This window comes from Plasmodium inui (assembly GCF_000524495.1).
Source record: "Plasmodium inui San Antonio 1 unplaced genomic scaffold supercont1.20, whole genome shotgun sequence".
Lineage (NCBI taxonomy): Eukaryota > Apicomplexa > Aconoidasida > Haemosporida > Plasmodiidae > Plasmodium > Plasmodium inui.
Genome location: NW_008481854.1, coordinates 138,245 through 152,405, shown reverse-complemented (window position 1 = coordinate 152,405; position 14,161 = coordinate 138,245). Strand labels below are relative to the sequence as shown.

General features: G+C 45.0%; 1 protein-coding gene across 1 annotated transcript; it reads left to right on the top strand.

Moving 5' to 3' along the window:
- Positions 1-6,735: 6,735 nt before the first annotated feature.
- C922_04152 (CAMK protein kinase) lies at positions 6,736-12,680 on the top strand (the record flags this gene model as incomplete). Its single annotated transcript, XM_008819737.1, has 2 exons — positions 6,736-6,840; positions 7,044-12,680. 2 exons carry the CDS (start codon positions 6,736-6,738, stop codon positions 12,678-12,680), a joined length of 5,742 nt encoding a protein of 1,913 aa, XP_008817959.1.
- Between the last annotated feature and the right edge of the window lie 1,481 nt (positions 12,681-14,161).

The window sequence follows — 14,161 nt, the reverse complement described above, 5'->3', positions numbered from 1 at the left end:
GTTTGTTCACATTATTGTCTTGCAAATGGACAGGAAAAGATTTGCTAAACGGTTCACGCTTTGCCGTCCCTCCGTTGGCTACACCCATGCATACATATATATATACATATATATGTAACGGCACCTGATGGAGCTAAGACGTCGTGGCTCATGCTATTCCCCCCGCGCTGCCTGAAAGGGTACCTTCCCCTCCTTAATCGGATGCTTGTAGAAAACCTTCGCACGACATGCAGGCGCTCAGTCGTGGTGCCAAGCATAACCGGGCATCAGAAGCTCCAATATGAAATGAAGCAACAAAAAAAAAAGGGGCCAATCCCCCATGCACAAGAAAAAGCATAGGAAGTACAGGAAATGCAGTTGCTACAAAATTAATATAGGCGGGGAAGGGATTCTCACGGGGCGTGTCATCCCTGTTATGGGGGGTGGGGGGCCGAAATGAGGCGGCGAGGTGACGACAAAGAAGGGAAAGAAATGAAGTGAAAGGAAGGAATGGAAAAAACGAATGGAAGAAACGAATGGAAGAAACGAATGCAAGGAACGACGTGAACAAATGAGCTGGAAAAAAAAAGAAACTCGAAATTTGAAATGTAACGTTTTAAAAAAAAAAGCCATCAACCAAGAAGTAGCATGTATGTATGCGTTTTCGCATGCCACTTAATTATTAATGGTCTATGGAACATCCAAAAAATTTTCATATTCGCCAAAAATTTTTCATCGGGGCTAGCCCATATAAGTAAAAATAATGTACTATACATTTATTTGAGTTACCGATGCATGTATAAATCATGTGCTCATCATACAAGGAAAGAAAAGAATTTTGCTATGGCAGAAAAAGCGAAAAGGAATTTGTTTTCCTTCACCTTCTTTTCTTCTTCTTTTCTTCTTTTGCTTTTTTTCCTGTTCTTTTTTTTCTTCTTTTCCTTCTCCTTTTCCTTCTCCTTTTCCTTCTCCTTTTCCTTCTTTTTCTTCATTTTTCCTTCTTTCTGTGCCACCAAAATGAGAAGAAGAATTCGCGCAGTTCCCCTCTCTTTGCTAATGCTTTTAAAAGCAAAAATAAAATTGTGACATGCGAATGGTGATGCTATTCATTTTTGTGGCGCGACGGGGTTTTCCTCTTCCCTTTTTTCTTCCTGCTTTGGTTTTTCTTTTCTTTACGCTTCTTGTTCCCTCGCCCCTCCTTTTACTGGCTACCGTTGTAAATAAGAATATATAAAACGACGAGAGAAGAAAAATATTCCCCTGGGGTTACTTCCCCGTCTCCCCCCATTCAACACAATTTTTGCAGTTGTTCCAGTTGAGTGTAATCCTCGTTCAGATTGCCGCCATTCGGCTTTTGCTCATCCAATTGCGTCAAAATTGGCAATCCATTTTTTTTACGCCCCTGAATGGCAGTCTAAATAATGAGTAAACAATCCCACATTAATCTCCCCTGCGTCTTCTGTTGCGGAATTTTTTTTTTTGTCCTACCCCTTATCACATAAAAAATAATTCCCGTTTGTCGGCCGCCCATGTATATGCAATGAATAGTCATTTCGCTTGGCACAGCGGTGAGTACGGGAAATAGGGGGAAAAAAAGGGGAAACTGACAAAATGGCAAAGTGGCGAAAGGGTAAAATGACGCCTGGTCGTTCTATGGACATTCGCATGAAAGTACGTAAATGTATACTCTTTGAGGGGCTCCGTTCAGTCATCCTGCTCTGCTATCATGTGGTTGGTCCTATGCCCACCCCTTCGCATGCATGTAGACAATCTTTGAATTAAAAAATTGATTGTCTTCTATCCCAGCAGGCACTCGTTAACGGGGCGCAGCGAAACTGTTGCATTTCTCCTTTTGCAAAAGGTCTAAATTAAAGTGGCGATAATAAAATGTGGTGCCATAAATTGTGAGGACTCCCAATGTTAGTGGAACCCTGCAGCATATAAAAAGAGTTGCATTTCCCCCCCTCTTTTCTGTTTCCGTTTTGCTAGCCATTTTGGTAACTGCAAGCTATTTGAAAAAATAAAATAAAAATAAAAAATTCTGACTTCTTCATCCAAAAATGTACGCTCTATCTGCTGCATATTATGGTGGCTGCCAAAACGGTGGAGAAGAACTTTCCCATTCTTCTGGGCACAGAAGGGCATAAACACTGAATGCAGGCACTCATGGTGGGGGTAGGACGTATGTAGTTATATAAACGACGAATGGAACGTTTCACATAGCCATGTGTGCGTCCTCCCAAGTCAATCCCACCTCTTTTCCGTTACATTGGTAATTCTTTTAAATCTTCCCGTTTTGCAAAATTTTATGAGGGAAATAACACTCCGGAGAAATTCATGTCTGCATCGCCTGGTTAGTAGGAAGTGCGTAAGTATATACATATGGGCACCTGTGCACGGTTCATATTTATGGGCGGGATGCCTAAACAGGAGTGCTTCCCTATATGCACAACTCCGCCTTCACAAAGGTATATAGCCCCCTTGCGTGCCCCATTCCAGCGGCACAGATTCGTCATGTCCCAACTTTTCCTCGACAATTTGGCGTAAAGAATGCATTATTCCCATGGGACAGAATAAAATCGGATCAATCATAAGACCCCCCACTCGTTTACATCCTTTTTAGAAAAAATCGCAAGTGAGCGGATCCATTGTACTGTGTGGGATTGAGAGGCGGGGGAAATTACATAATAGTAGACTGTTTAACGCCGGTTAGGGTTCCCACCCTGGGTGTTTTTCTCTCTTTACAATTTTCACCTCTGCGTGATTGTCGCCCCTCCACGTGCAGATAGAGGAAGTAGCACAATAACGACTTTTTTTTTTTTTTGCCACTATCTCATGCATTTCCCATTTTGATGCAAGTTCCAACTCGATCTATTGTCGGCCGTTGCGCGTGAAAAAAAAAAAATTCATGCTCGATTGGGCAATGGGAAATAAGTACAATAAGTACAAATAGGTACGCGCAATTTGTATGGAACACGGGAGCTTCGACATGATTATGTACTTGGAATGTAGAAACATGTATGATGTATTGCTTTACACCCGATAGAGAAGGACGCGTATCGGTGGGGCTTCCACAAGTAACAGTGTTGTCATTTATTTATCGCTCATGCGAGAGGGAGGAGAACATGCCGTACGATACGAACACACGAACATCTCTACATTTAGCATCTCGGGTATGTCGAGGGTAGGATAAGAATGATACAGGAAGGCCAAAAAAAGGGATCTTCATTTTTAGGTCATTTTCTCGCGATTTACGCGTTTTCTTTTTTCTGCACCCTTTTTTCCTCCCCGTTCGGAACCTTCATGGTGCAGTCTCTTGTGCCCAATTTGCGACAGTTTTGTACGCATTTCTGTGCCCAATGCGACAGTTTTGTACGCATATTTTTGTGCCCATTTTGCCGACACCCTGTACGCATTTTTGTGACCATTTTGCCGACACCCTGTACGCATTTTTGTGCCCATTTTGCGACAGTTTTGTACGCATTTTTGCACCCATTTTGCACCAATTTTTGCGCCCACTTTGTGCTCATTTGGTGCCCCTTCTTTTAACCTCAAATATGCTACGTAACCATTTTTGCTAAACAAAAAAGATGACACGTAAATCCTCGAGGGGAACAGAAATAATAATTGTAAGGCGCATTGAACGCTGCTGTAGATCCTGTACCCATAAAGAATTTAACTACAGGCCATGCATCGCGAGCTTCTGAACACATTCTCATAAGCGCGACGTCATGTATATAGGTGCCTATGCCTCTACGTGCCCCTATGCTTGTACATACCTATACTCGCTTGTACCGATTTATGTGCATGTACGGAAGCGAACCGCTCCTTACAGTTGCGGAATTGGCAACTGATGCCCCCCACAGAAGGCATGTCATTAAATAAAAACTCCTAAATATACGAGGATCTCGTTCCTTCATAATGGGAGGTACTTGTATGATACGTACTTAAAAAAGTAACTACCTTTGGGAGAAAAAAAAAAGGAGCATTATCGTGAATGCAGTTTGGTCAACGTACAATTGTATTCTTCTGTTTTTTCGTTACCTCCCCTCCTGTTCATTACATAATTGTTGCGTTGGTTGGACATTCTCTCCCTCTGTGGCGAGAAGCATGGGACAAGCGTTTTTTTTTATGTGTAAATTTGTTGCATATGGAATCGCGCCTAGTAGCGTATCTTATGAAGAAACCAACAGGGCAAGAGTGAACACTTGCCCAACGTACATATGAGCAATCCTACAGCGCGCTCTTTTTACGTGTACAGTTTCTCTCCTCACGCAGAAATGCGGAAGCGCGAGGGGTACATAAATGTAACGGTTGAGTAAAGTTGACTTCGCCCCATCGCATCGATCACAGCGCATAGCCCAATTAGCATCCACCACATCGCTGGGCTGCACCTACATGTGCATGCACAAGCATGCGTGGCCCCGCCCGAATCCCTCCCTTCAGCAGAAGAATAAGATTTTCCCCCATGCCCCCCATTATTCTTATTTATCCTTCCATTTATGCGTGCGTCTATCCCTTTTGAATGCCCCCCCTTTTTTGTGAGAGGGACCCCCCGCGGGCAGACCGCTTCACATGCACAAATTCATAAACCCACTTCTCTTCGCGTACCACCCTAAATGCACAAATGTGAGGAGGCGCGTTATTCTAGCGAGGAAGCATTTGTACATGCATATTGCGTCGTGCGTAAGCATGCATCTCGTGTTGACTCGGGGAGACATAAAGGCGGCCCCTTGCGCGTTGCATTTTTGGTAGACACGACCAAACGAAGGAATTCATTCCAGGAGGCAGAGGTTGCAGTGAGCTGAGGTCACATCACTGCACTCCAGCCTGGGCAACAAGAGTGAAACTCCATAAAAAAAAAAAAAAAAAAGAGTCATTCATTTTAAGTAGAGATAGCTACGTAATGTGAATTTTTGCCGCCAAAGGGGTTGCACGGATTGTACGACGTATTGTATATGCAACCCTGCATTTATGTATCCTCCCTTTACTTCAGCACATAATTGACAACAGCTTAATTTTTTCTTCCCCACTTTATGCCAAATTGGCGATATCCCATTTATACGCCTTTTTTTTTTTTTTAATTTGTCAAAATTCCCTTTGGCGTATGGTTCTAACGAGAAAGAGAAGGCCGCGACCGTATTGCGTAAAACGGAAAAATAGCAAGAGAAGCGCAAAACCCGAAATGCAAAGCAAAAATGAATAAAGGCGCACTCGTTTTTGCCACGCGCTGCTAAAGCGAAAAGGAAAAAAAAGGAGATAACGAGGAAGAGGAAAAGGAGGAAGGAAAGAGCCAAGTGAAAGGCACATATGAACATTTTTTTGAAAAAAAAAAAAATACATATATATATACATACATAAATACATATATACACTTTACATGTACACATTATATACCGAACTGACGACGCGGAGTAAAACTCCAATTGCGTCGTCCCAACTCGCTTGGCACTCCATTGTTGTTTCCACCGACCCTGCATAATTGTGGTTCGTTGCCTTTATCCATGTTAATAACCCCTCCCCTGTGTCACCTTGTCTGTGCAACTTAATGCGCCTTTGTCTGAATTCATACTTCAAAAGTAGACACAAAGGACGCGGAGCTCCTGGTGCATGCGCATGTGCATATGTACGCACCCTCACAGGAGAAGTAGCTACATAAACATACATGGGAGTGTAGGACAAAATGTAACCGTGACCATCTCTCCCATTTTGTATGAAATAAATTAACGCCATTGTTCCTTTGTCTCTGCATATACTTAAATGTATACATGTTGATGTGCTCGCCTCGCAACAAAAAAGCTGTAGTATTTATTTGTACTTCACCATTCGTAATATTTTGGTTGTTTTTTTCCCCCCACTGATCCTTTTTCCTCGCAGTTTGCTAGAGCTAGTGGGGGCTCTACTATCAGACCGTTGTGCCTGCATCTGTGCGTGACGTTGTGAGTGGATAGCTCCATGGAAGCATCCCCGCTTACCTATTTGCATATATTCCCCTGTAAGTGATACCATCGAAGCGGAATTGCCGTCCAAAGGACTGGCAAGCGAAGGGAGAGCTTACATATTTGTTTCTACAGTGCGGCGGACTAACACGTACGTACCCCTGGCATCGTTTGTTCATAATATGCCGCGCGCAGATACACGTCTGTGAAGTTACGCATCCACTTTGTCAATTCGTACACGTGAGTGTGATTGTGAGTGATCGATCGAGTGATATAGTGATCGAATGAGTATCTGCGCAGGCACCACAACACTGTGCGCAGATACGTGCTCTTCCCCTGCGCACAGCGTATAACATCCATTTGGGACGCTCCCACGAACCCTCCAAAGGGATCGACCAGGTGTTGTGCCCACCAGTCACACGCACCTGTGTCATTACGTAATGTTGAGCTGAAGTTAATTTTTAAACATAAAAGTAGCACGCATTGATTCCTTTCATTTGCTGCTAATGTTATTTTTTTTTATTTTTTTTATTTCATTTTTTTTTTGTCTGTAATTTTGACGTCAACAATACATCATCGAGTGTAACATAGTGTGTAACATAGTGTGTAAGATCGAGTGTGAGATCGAGTGTGAGATCGAGTGTAAGATCTAGTGTAAGATCGTGTGTAAGATCCAGTGTAAGATCACTTCCTGAGAGAAGTTCCAGCACCACCCCTGATATATATATGCCCATCTCTTCCCCCTGGTCGTCGTGGATTTTGAACAATTTGCCTTTCGAGGCCGTCCAAGTTTTTCGCCCAAGCGCCGCCCTCCTAAATGGGGCTCCAAACGGAGAAGGACAGGGAGAAAGAAGATCAGAAGAGGAATTTTAAAATATGTAGCAAAAAATTCGAAACGGATGAGTTGGAGGTTCTGAAGAAGGTAAGGAGGAGGAGCGGCAGCCGGTGAGGCAAGAGCGTCCCACTCTACATGCCCTTGTCACATGCAATCATATTTGTGCGCATCCACACCACATAGAAATTTTTTCCCCATGTAATTACATCCCACGTGTGCTTCAACACAACGTAGAGATTTTTTCCCAATCGAATCACTTCCCACGTGTGCTTCCACACCCCGTTACGCAGATCTTCAAGGAGCTAGGAAGCAGGTCGGCATCGGGCCAGATAGACAAGGAGACCTTCCTCCAGTTTTTCCCCTTGCCAGGATTATGGGGCGAACGATTGTTCCTAAAATTTAACTTCAAAAATACAGGCTACATAGATTTCGAGGAATTTATAATCGGTATTGCCATCTGCTGCAGAGGAACTAAAAGCGACAAGATAAGTGTCCTATTTGATATTTTCGATTTAAACTCCGATGGATACATACAGAAGTCTGAGATGGTGGCGATGTTGTCCAACATTCCATACATTGATAAGCTGAAAAGTGTTTTCTTTAATAAAAAAAATAAAAGAAAGAAGAACTTTTACCATGGAGAGTATAACTCGAATGAGAATTTTTATAACACAGTGGAAGGGGAAGACTATGACGATGAGGAAGGAGTGGACAATGAGGAGTGTAATGATGGATACAATGGAGGAGAGTACCCTGCGAGCTACCACTATGGGGCCATTTATGGATACAGCAATGCCGACCAGGATGCCGATGAGGACGACAACTATAGCAACAGCTACAATGACGACGCGTATAGCGAGAATGAGGCCGGTGAGGAGGACAACGAGGAAGACTTGAATGATAACGATGAGGCTTACTGCGATGAGGGACACGTGAGTGCATCTGGAGTGGGTGGCATGGGTGGAAGCGGCACCGGGGTAGGTACCAACGATGCTGCTGCCAACGGGGCGAACGGAGCGAACGGCGTGACCAACTGCAGCAAATGCCTCGAGCAGCAGAGGCGGATGCGGAATCGCAACAAGCTGCTGAACATGCGCGAGCTAGCGAAGAAAATCAGGAAGGAGAAGAAGAACCAGCTGAAGAGGTGCATCAAAGGAATCACAAACGAAAGATATCAGCAAAGCAACTCGTTCAAGGGGGCAAACAAAAAATGTAAGAAAGAAAAGGAGAAGAATAAGTCTCCAAAGAGGGATTCCATTTTCAAGAGCGAAAGCGATGACAACAGCAACACATCCTCTAGCAGCACATCCAATGGGTTCATCCATGAAGAAATGGACCAATCAAATGTTAGTAAAAGAAAAAGTCTTCGAAGCAGGACAAAAAAGAAACACTCCAGATACTTACCCTATTTCAGAAATGGGAATAATCATAACGGATTCATGTCGTCAACAAGCGATAGCTGCACGAGTAACGATACGAATTCATTTCTCGGCAGCGAAGATCTGGAGAGTTTTAACTCCAACAAGGAACACCACAATGGAGGTGACACGTACTCCAGTAGCACGACAGACTCCTTCATCAGCATCTACGGTTACCTCATCAAAAATAAGCAGCGTAGGAGGAGGAAGAGGAGGGGATGCCCAGACGGGTTAGCAGAGGACAGATTAGACGCAGACAAGTTAGCAGCGGACAAGTTAGCAGCGGACAGGTTAGCAACGGACAGGTTAGCGGCGGATAGGTTAGCAGCGGACAGGTTAGCGGCGGATAGGTTAACAGCGGACAGGTTTGCAGCGGACAGGTTAACAGCGGACAGGTTTGCAGCGGACAGTGGCCGAGAAAAGAACACCCCACAACGAAAGAATGAGTTGGGCCAGGAGGAAACCGGATGCGCGGAAGACAGAGGCGCAGAAGGCAACGGAACAGAGAGTGCAGATGAAGATGCCCAATCGGAAGAACAAAACAAAACACCGAACAACGAAACAGAAGCAGCAGGAGGAGTAATGATAAAAAAAGGAAAGAAACGAACATGTTTCAATAACCGAAGTGATATGAACATTTACAAAAAGGAAAAGAAAAAAGAAATCAAAAGGAAACTATTTCTCCAGGAATACTGTCTCCCATCCAAAACGGCAAGGAATATTCTCAACGATGAAGAGAATTATGACATGGAGGAAAAAAATGTGGACGTCGAGGAAATAGTAGATCGGATGCTGGAAGAATGTGAATTTTGGGACAATGATAAAATAACCCCCATACAGTTTAAGAGTGTCATATATAAGTATGACTTCTTTCTCTATGTATTCTTTAGCTGTCTCCATGAAGACATTTGGGGACTTCAAGGGAATGTTCTCTACGGGAGGGACTATATTAGCAAATTTGTAATAAAGTCAGAAAATTTTAAGAGCAAACAGATTGACCAAAATGAGGAAGTAATTACGGAAGAGGTGTATTTTAAGATCAGGCAGCTATTCATTATTCAGGCGCCTGATTATGACTGCTTGAATGACAATCTGTGCGTGAACTTCCTCAGGGGGGAACAGGCAAGCGGCCACGAGAGGGGAGCCCCCCCCCACCAGCCGAACTCACAAGTATCCGGCGCAGATTCCGATAAGGACAAAAGCGATCCCGTGGCGAGCAAGAAAAACGCCAAGGTCGAGAATGGCAGCAAGTTGGTCAATTTTTCTCTACCCGGGGGAGAAGAAGCAACGTGGGGTGCAGCTGCTACCGAGGCGGGGACTGGCATCAGTGACGTGGTAAAAATGACGCCTCCGCGAAGTCAAGAGGAACACGCCAATGCGCAAGGGGGCGATGACGAGCGGGATGAACTGTGTGATCTCGTCACGGGAAGGCCCCCTGCGGAGGGGCACGAAAAAAGGGAAGTCATTATCCCCTCCAGTGAAAACGCGGCGAATCGGACGGGCGCCATGGATGGGGTAGATGCCGCTTTGGAGCCCGCCACTTCGAGGCAGTCAGAAAACCCCAAACAGAGGAAAGAACACACGAGCGTTGACCAACCGTGTGAGCAGAAGGAGTCCTCCACCAGAGTTAGCGACGCGAATGGCAACTCTCACGCTGTTGAGAAGAAAAGTGAGGAGCAGAAGGAGGCGGAGGAGAAGAAGAGGCTTGATGAGAAGAAGAAAATTGCAGAGTGTTTCAACGCTGTGCTGAGGCAGAAGGGCATGCACGAGGTGAGCATCGGAAAGGGAGGCAGTAAGGATGGCTCCAAGGATATCATCAACGAAATCGTCAAGGATAGCGCCAAGGAGCTCGATCAGGACGGCGGCCAGAGCTGCGCAGAAGGTACACCGAAACGCGAAGAAAAAATGATCATGGCCCTGGAACACCTAAAGAATAAGCCAAACTACGAATGCGACTTCAATCTGCTGACTAACTCCCTGAACGATATTTTCTCCAAAGAGATTGTGGAGTTTATTAAGGCGTCCCAAAGTACCTTCAACATTAAGGAGGTATGGAAGGAGCGAAATGGCAACTGCAAGGATAAGTACAAGAAGGCCAAGAGGAACATCGAGAAGACAAGAAATTATTCTAACAATGCGCACTGCGGGAAGAAGAAAAAGAAGCCCCACGTCAATACCGGCTTAAGCGTCGAGGGGGTGAACGAGCAGAAGGAGGGACTAGCGCAACAGCGACAGAATAACGCAATCGAGAGGAGCCCCTCCGGCGTGGAGACCCAGAATTTGGAAAAGGTGGACCTTCTCGGAAGGTTGGGGCTGTCGGGGAGGAAGGCAGAGGTGAAGGAGGAAGCGGTGAGGGGGGAAGTCCTGGAACCCGTAGCAGTGGAAATGCCATCCGAAGTGTCAGCCGAAATGTCGTCGGAAGTTCTTGCCTCCGCGTCAGCCGAAATGTCGTCGGAAGTGCCTGCCTCCGCGTCAGCCGAAATGTCGTCGGAAGTGCCTGCCTCCGCGTCAGCCGAAATGTCGTCGGAAGTGCCTACCTCCCCGTCAGTCGAAGTACCCGTCGCCGCGTCTCCCGCCGCGCCCCCCGCCGCTGATCGCCACACCCACGAGGGGAAGAAGAAGAAGCACGTGAAGGACGTTAACCTGTACTCGTGCCCGAACTGCAAGGGGCCCTTCCTGATGTGCCCCAACTGCCACGGACGGTATCCCAGATTCTGCGTGAACGAAGACAAAATCGCCATGGAGTGTGAATATTGCGAATGCGAGCACTGCTATTTTTACAAATGTATTTACTGCAACTTTGATTTCCAGAAATGTCTAGACATGATTAAAAAAAATTCGTTAAAGGAAGGAATCCTTTACAAGATAGGGAAGCACCTGCATCAGTTCAAGGCAAGGTACTACATCTTGTTTGATAATCTGTTGTATTATTACGACAAGCAGAAGAATCTGAAGCCACGTGGATTCATGTTCTTGGAAGGATGTTACGTAGAAGTGATCTCAAAAAATGACAACATCAGTAAGTTCGGATTTTCCATATGTCACAAGGGAACAAATCAAGTGCAGAGGAGAGACCTCTACGTTAATACTTATGAAGAGAGAGAGGAGTGGTTACAGGCCTTGTATTCCACGACGAAGCAGAATACCTTGTACAATCTGTATGAATTACATGAGCAGTTAGGACAAGGAAAGTTTTCCACCGTGTACCGAGGAATCAACAAACAGACAAACACGGAGTTTGCCATTAAAGTGATTGATAAAAGATCCGTTTCGATTTACGAGAAGGAGCTACTTCGTAGTGAGATCTCCATTTTGAGACTCCTCCGACACCCGAATGTCATTTATTTGAAAGAAATCATTAACACGAAGGAGACGTTATACATCTCGATGGAGTTAGTAAAAGGAGGAGAGTTATACGATTTTTTGCTAACCGAGACGAGACTCAGCGAGATTCACGCCAATAAAATTGTGACACAGCTAATCAAGACCGTGGCATATCTGCATCGATGTGGAATCATACATAGGGACATAAAACCAGAGAACATCCTACTTACAGATAAATCCAGAGATGCACAAATAAAGTTAACCGATTTTGGCTTATCCACCTTGTGTGCTCCAAACGAATTGTTAAAGGAGCCCTGTGGCACACTTGCCTATGTAGCTCCGGAAGTCATCACTCTGCAAGGTTACAATCACAAGGTCGATGCGTGGTCCATCGGGATCATACTGTATCTTCTTCTCAGTGGGAAGCTTCCCTTCCCGATTAATAAAAACACCGAAATGAATATACAGAAAAATTATGTCCTCAGTTTTAAGGACCACATATGGAAAAGCATCTCCTCATCAGCTAAAGACCTCATTTCCAAGTTGCTAGAACTTAACGTTGAGAAGAGAATATCAGCAAATGAGGCTTTGGAACACATTTGGATAAAAAACCCCACTGCAGTCATTAATGAGAACTCCTTTATCTACAAAAACGAAGAAATTAATATTTTAAACCTACAGGACGTTAGTGTCAGCACCTTTAACATTCCCAAGTATGCCCCTTTCCATTTAGAAGACGAAAAAACGGAGGAAGTAGAGAACAAGAATCTTTTTAGTTTCCACAAGGAAGATATTATGTACGAGAATAATGACTCGATTGACGACCCGGTTATCCCTCTGCCTTATAGCGGCGCCCCTTTGAAGGATATTTCCACTGACAAGAACGTACTCTCTCACTCGAAGGAGATTTCCTTCACGAAGGAGGAAGTATCCACAGGAGAGGAAGCACCAACAAGAGGGGAAGTACCTACAAAAGAGGAAGCACCCACAGAAGAGGCAAATCTCCCTAGTGGAGTTGCAAAAGATGAAAAATCCCTTGGGGGAGTACCAGACGGTGACCAACGGGAGGAACGAACTCCTTGTGAGGCTCAGCAAACTGGGGAAGAAAAAACTCCCATTAGGTACACCACTGAGGAGGGGGGTGGCGACCACCCGATCGGTTCATCTTCTTCCCCCCCCGGGTGAAGCGCACGAGAAGGGGGAAAAAGAAGAAAAAAACAAAAAAAAAAGAAACTCCTCAAGGGAGAATTACGTGCGAATCGGGAAAACCCTATAGTCCGAATTTACAGCCGAGTCTTTTTGTACCTCCCCACGTGAATAATCTTTGAAGGTGTGAGAGGAGACCACGTGCTTGTGGGCTCCATGCTGTAGAGTGAAACAAGCGCGAGGGATATACCCTACTATGTATCCCGGAGTCCGCTCCCCTTTTTTTTTTCTTTTTACTTGTCCACCCAGTTGCAAAAGAGTGTGAAAAAGACGTGCACCCGCCGTTGAGTTTCGGATAGCTGGAAAGGCTCCTCCCCATCTTTGAAGCATGGACGATTGAGTACAACAGTTAACGAGTCCTAGCGTAGCACCAACGCCCATGTCAGTGGTGTAGATACGCACAAGGAGAAGAGGAATAGGCCAAATGGTTTACTCCAGATTTTTTTTTTTTTTGTATGCCTTTTTTCCCCGACCGTTGTTTGGCCCATATACTTGGCGATCATTTTGTGTTATTCTTCACTTTTTTTTTTTTTTTTTTTTCCATTTTGAAATAATTCTTGTCACATTCGTTTTCTCGAGTGAGGGAGAGAGTGCATGAGTCATCCCCCACATGGGATTTTTTTTTTTTTTCTCGTCCATTTATATATGCAAGGAGTGTACTTTTTTGGACAGCGCGGACACGAATGCCAGTGGGGTGTACCGATGCCGTCGCTGGTGAGAGTACTAATTCGAGCGCCGCTTCCATTCTAGTACGAAGGCAAACGCCGATGCGTCCTCCTCGCTCCCTTGCGTACGAGTCAGTCCACCTGTGTGAAATGTGTAGCTCCAAGACCAACCAGTTAAGATGAGGTTATTCGAAAGGGTTTTCAAATGGTTAGATCATCTCGCGGGGGAAGTCCCCCTTCTTTGCGTGTGGCCACTGGTCTGCTTTTGTTTCTACTTTTACGTACCCATCCGTCGGGTGTATGTGTGTGTGGGTATTCACTCGGCACACGGGTAGGAAGCATCGCTTCATTCTTGTGTTAATTCTTGATCCACTTTGCGCGCCGGTGGAGGGAACTTACCCTATTGGGGTTACTTCCGAGCGGAAGAGCGATGAAGATCTGTCAGGCATGCCTTAAGACAGATGCAAAAGAGAGAGAGAGGAAAAAAAAAAAAAAAAAAAAAAAACACGTGGAACCTTACCCGCGGTGTGTAACTTGCGCCTGCTCATGTGGAAGAGGCCGACTTCTTCCCATCGGAAGTTACTCTCCCCGATCGACGCATGAAGGGTGAAAGAAAAAAAAAAAAAGGAAAACAAAAAAATAAATCAAAAAAAAATGCAACTCCATCCGAAGCGCTTCCCATTTCTAAAAAATAAAAACGAAAAGGCACTATTTTTTCTGCCAAGTAGAAGAGACTACCCCATATTTAGAAAACACATCTTTTGGTACCTCCCCAACTGCACACAGTAGGGGGTT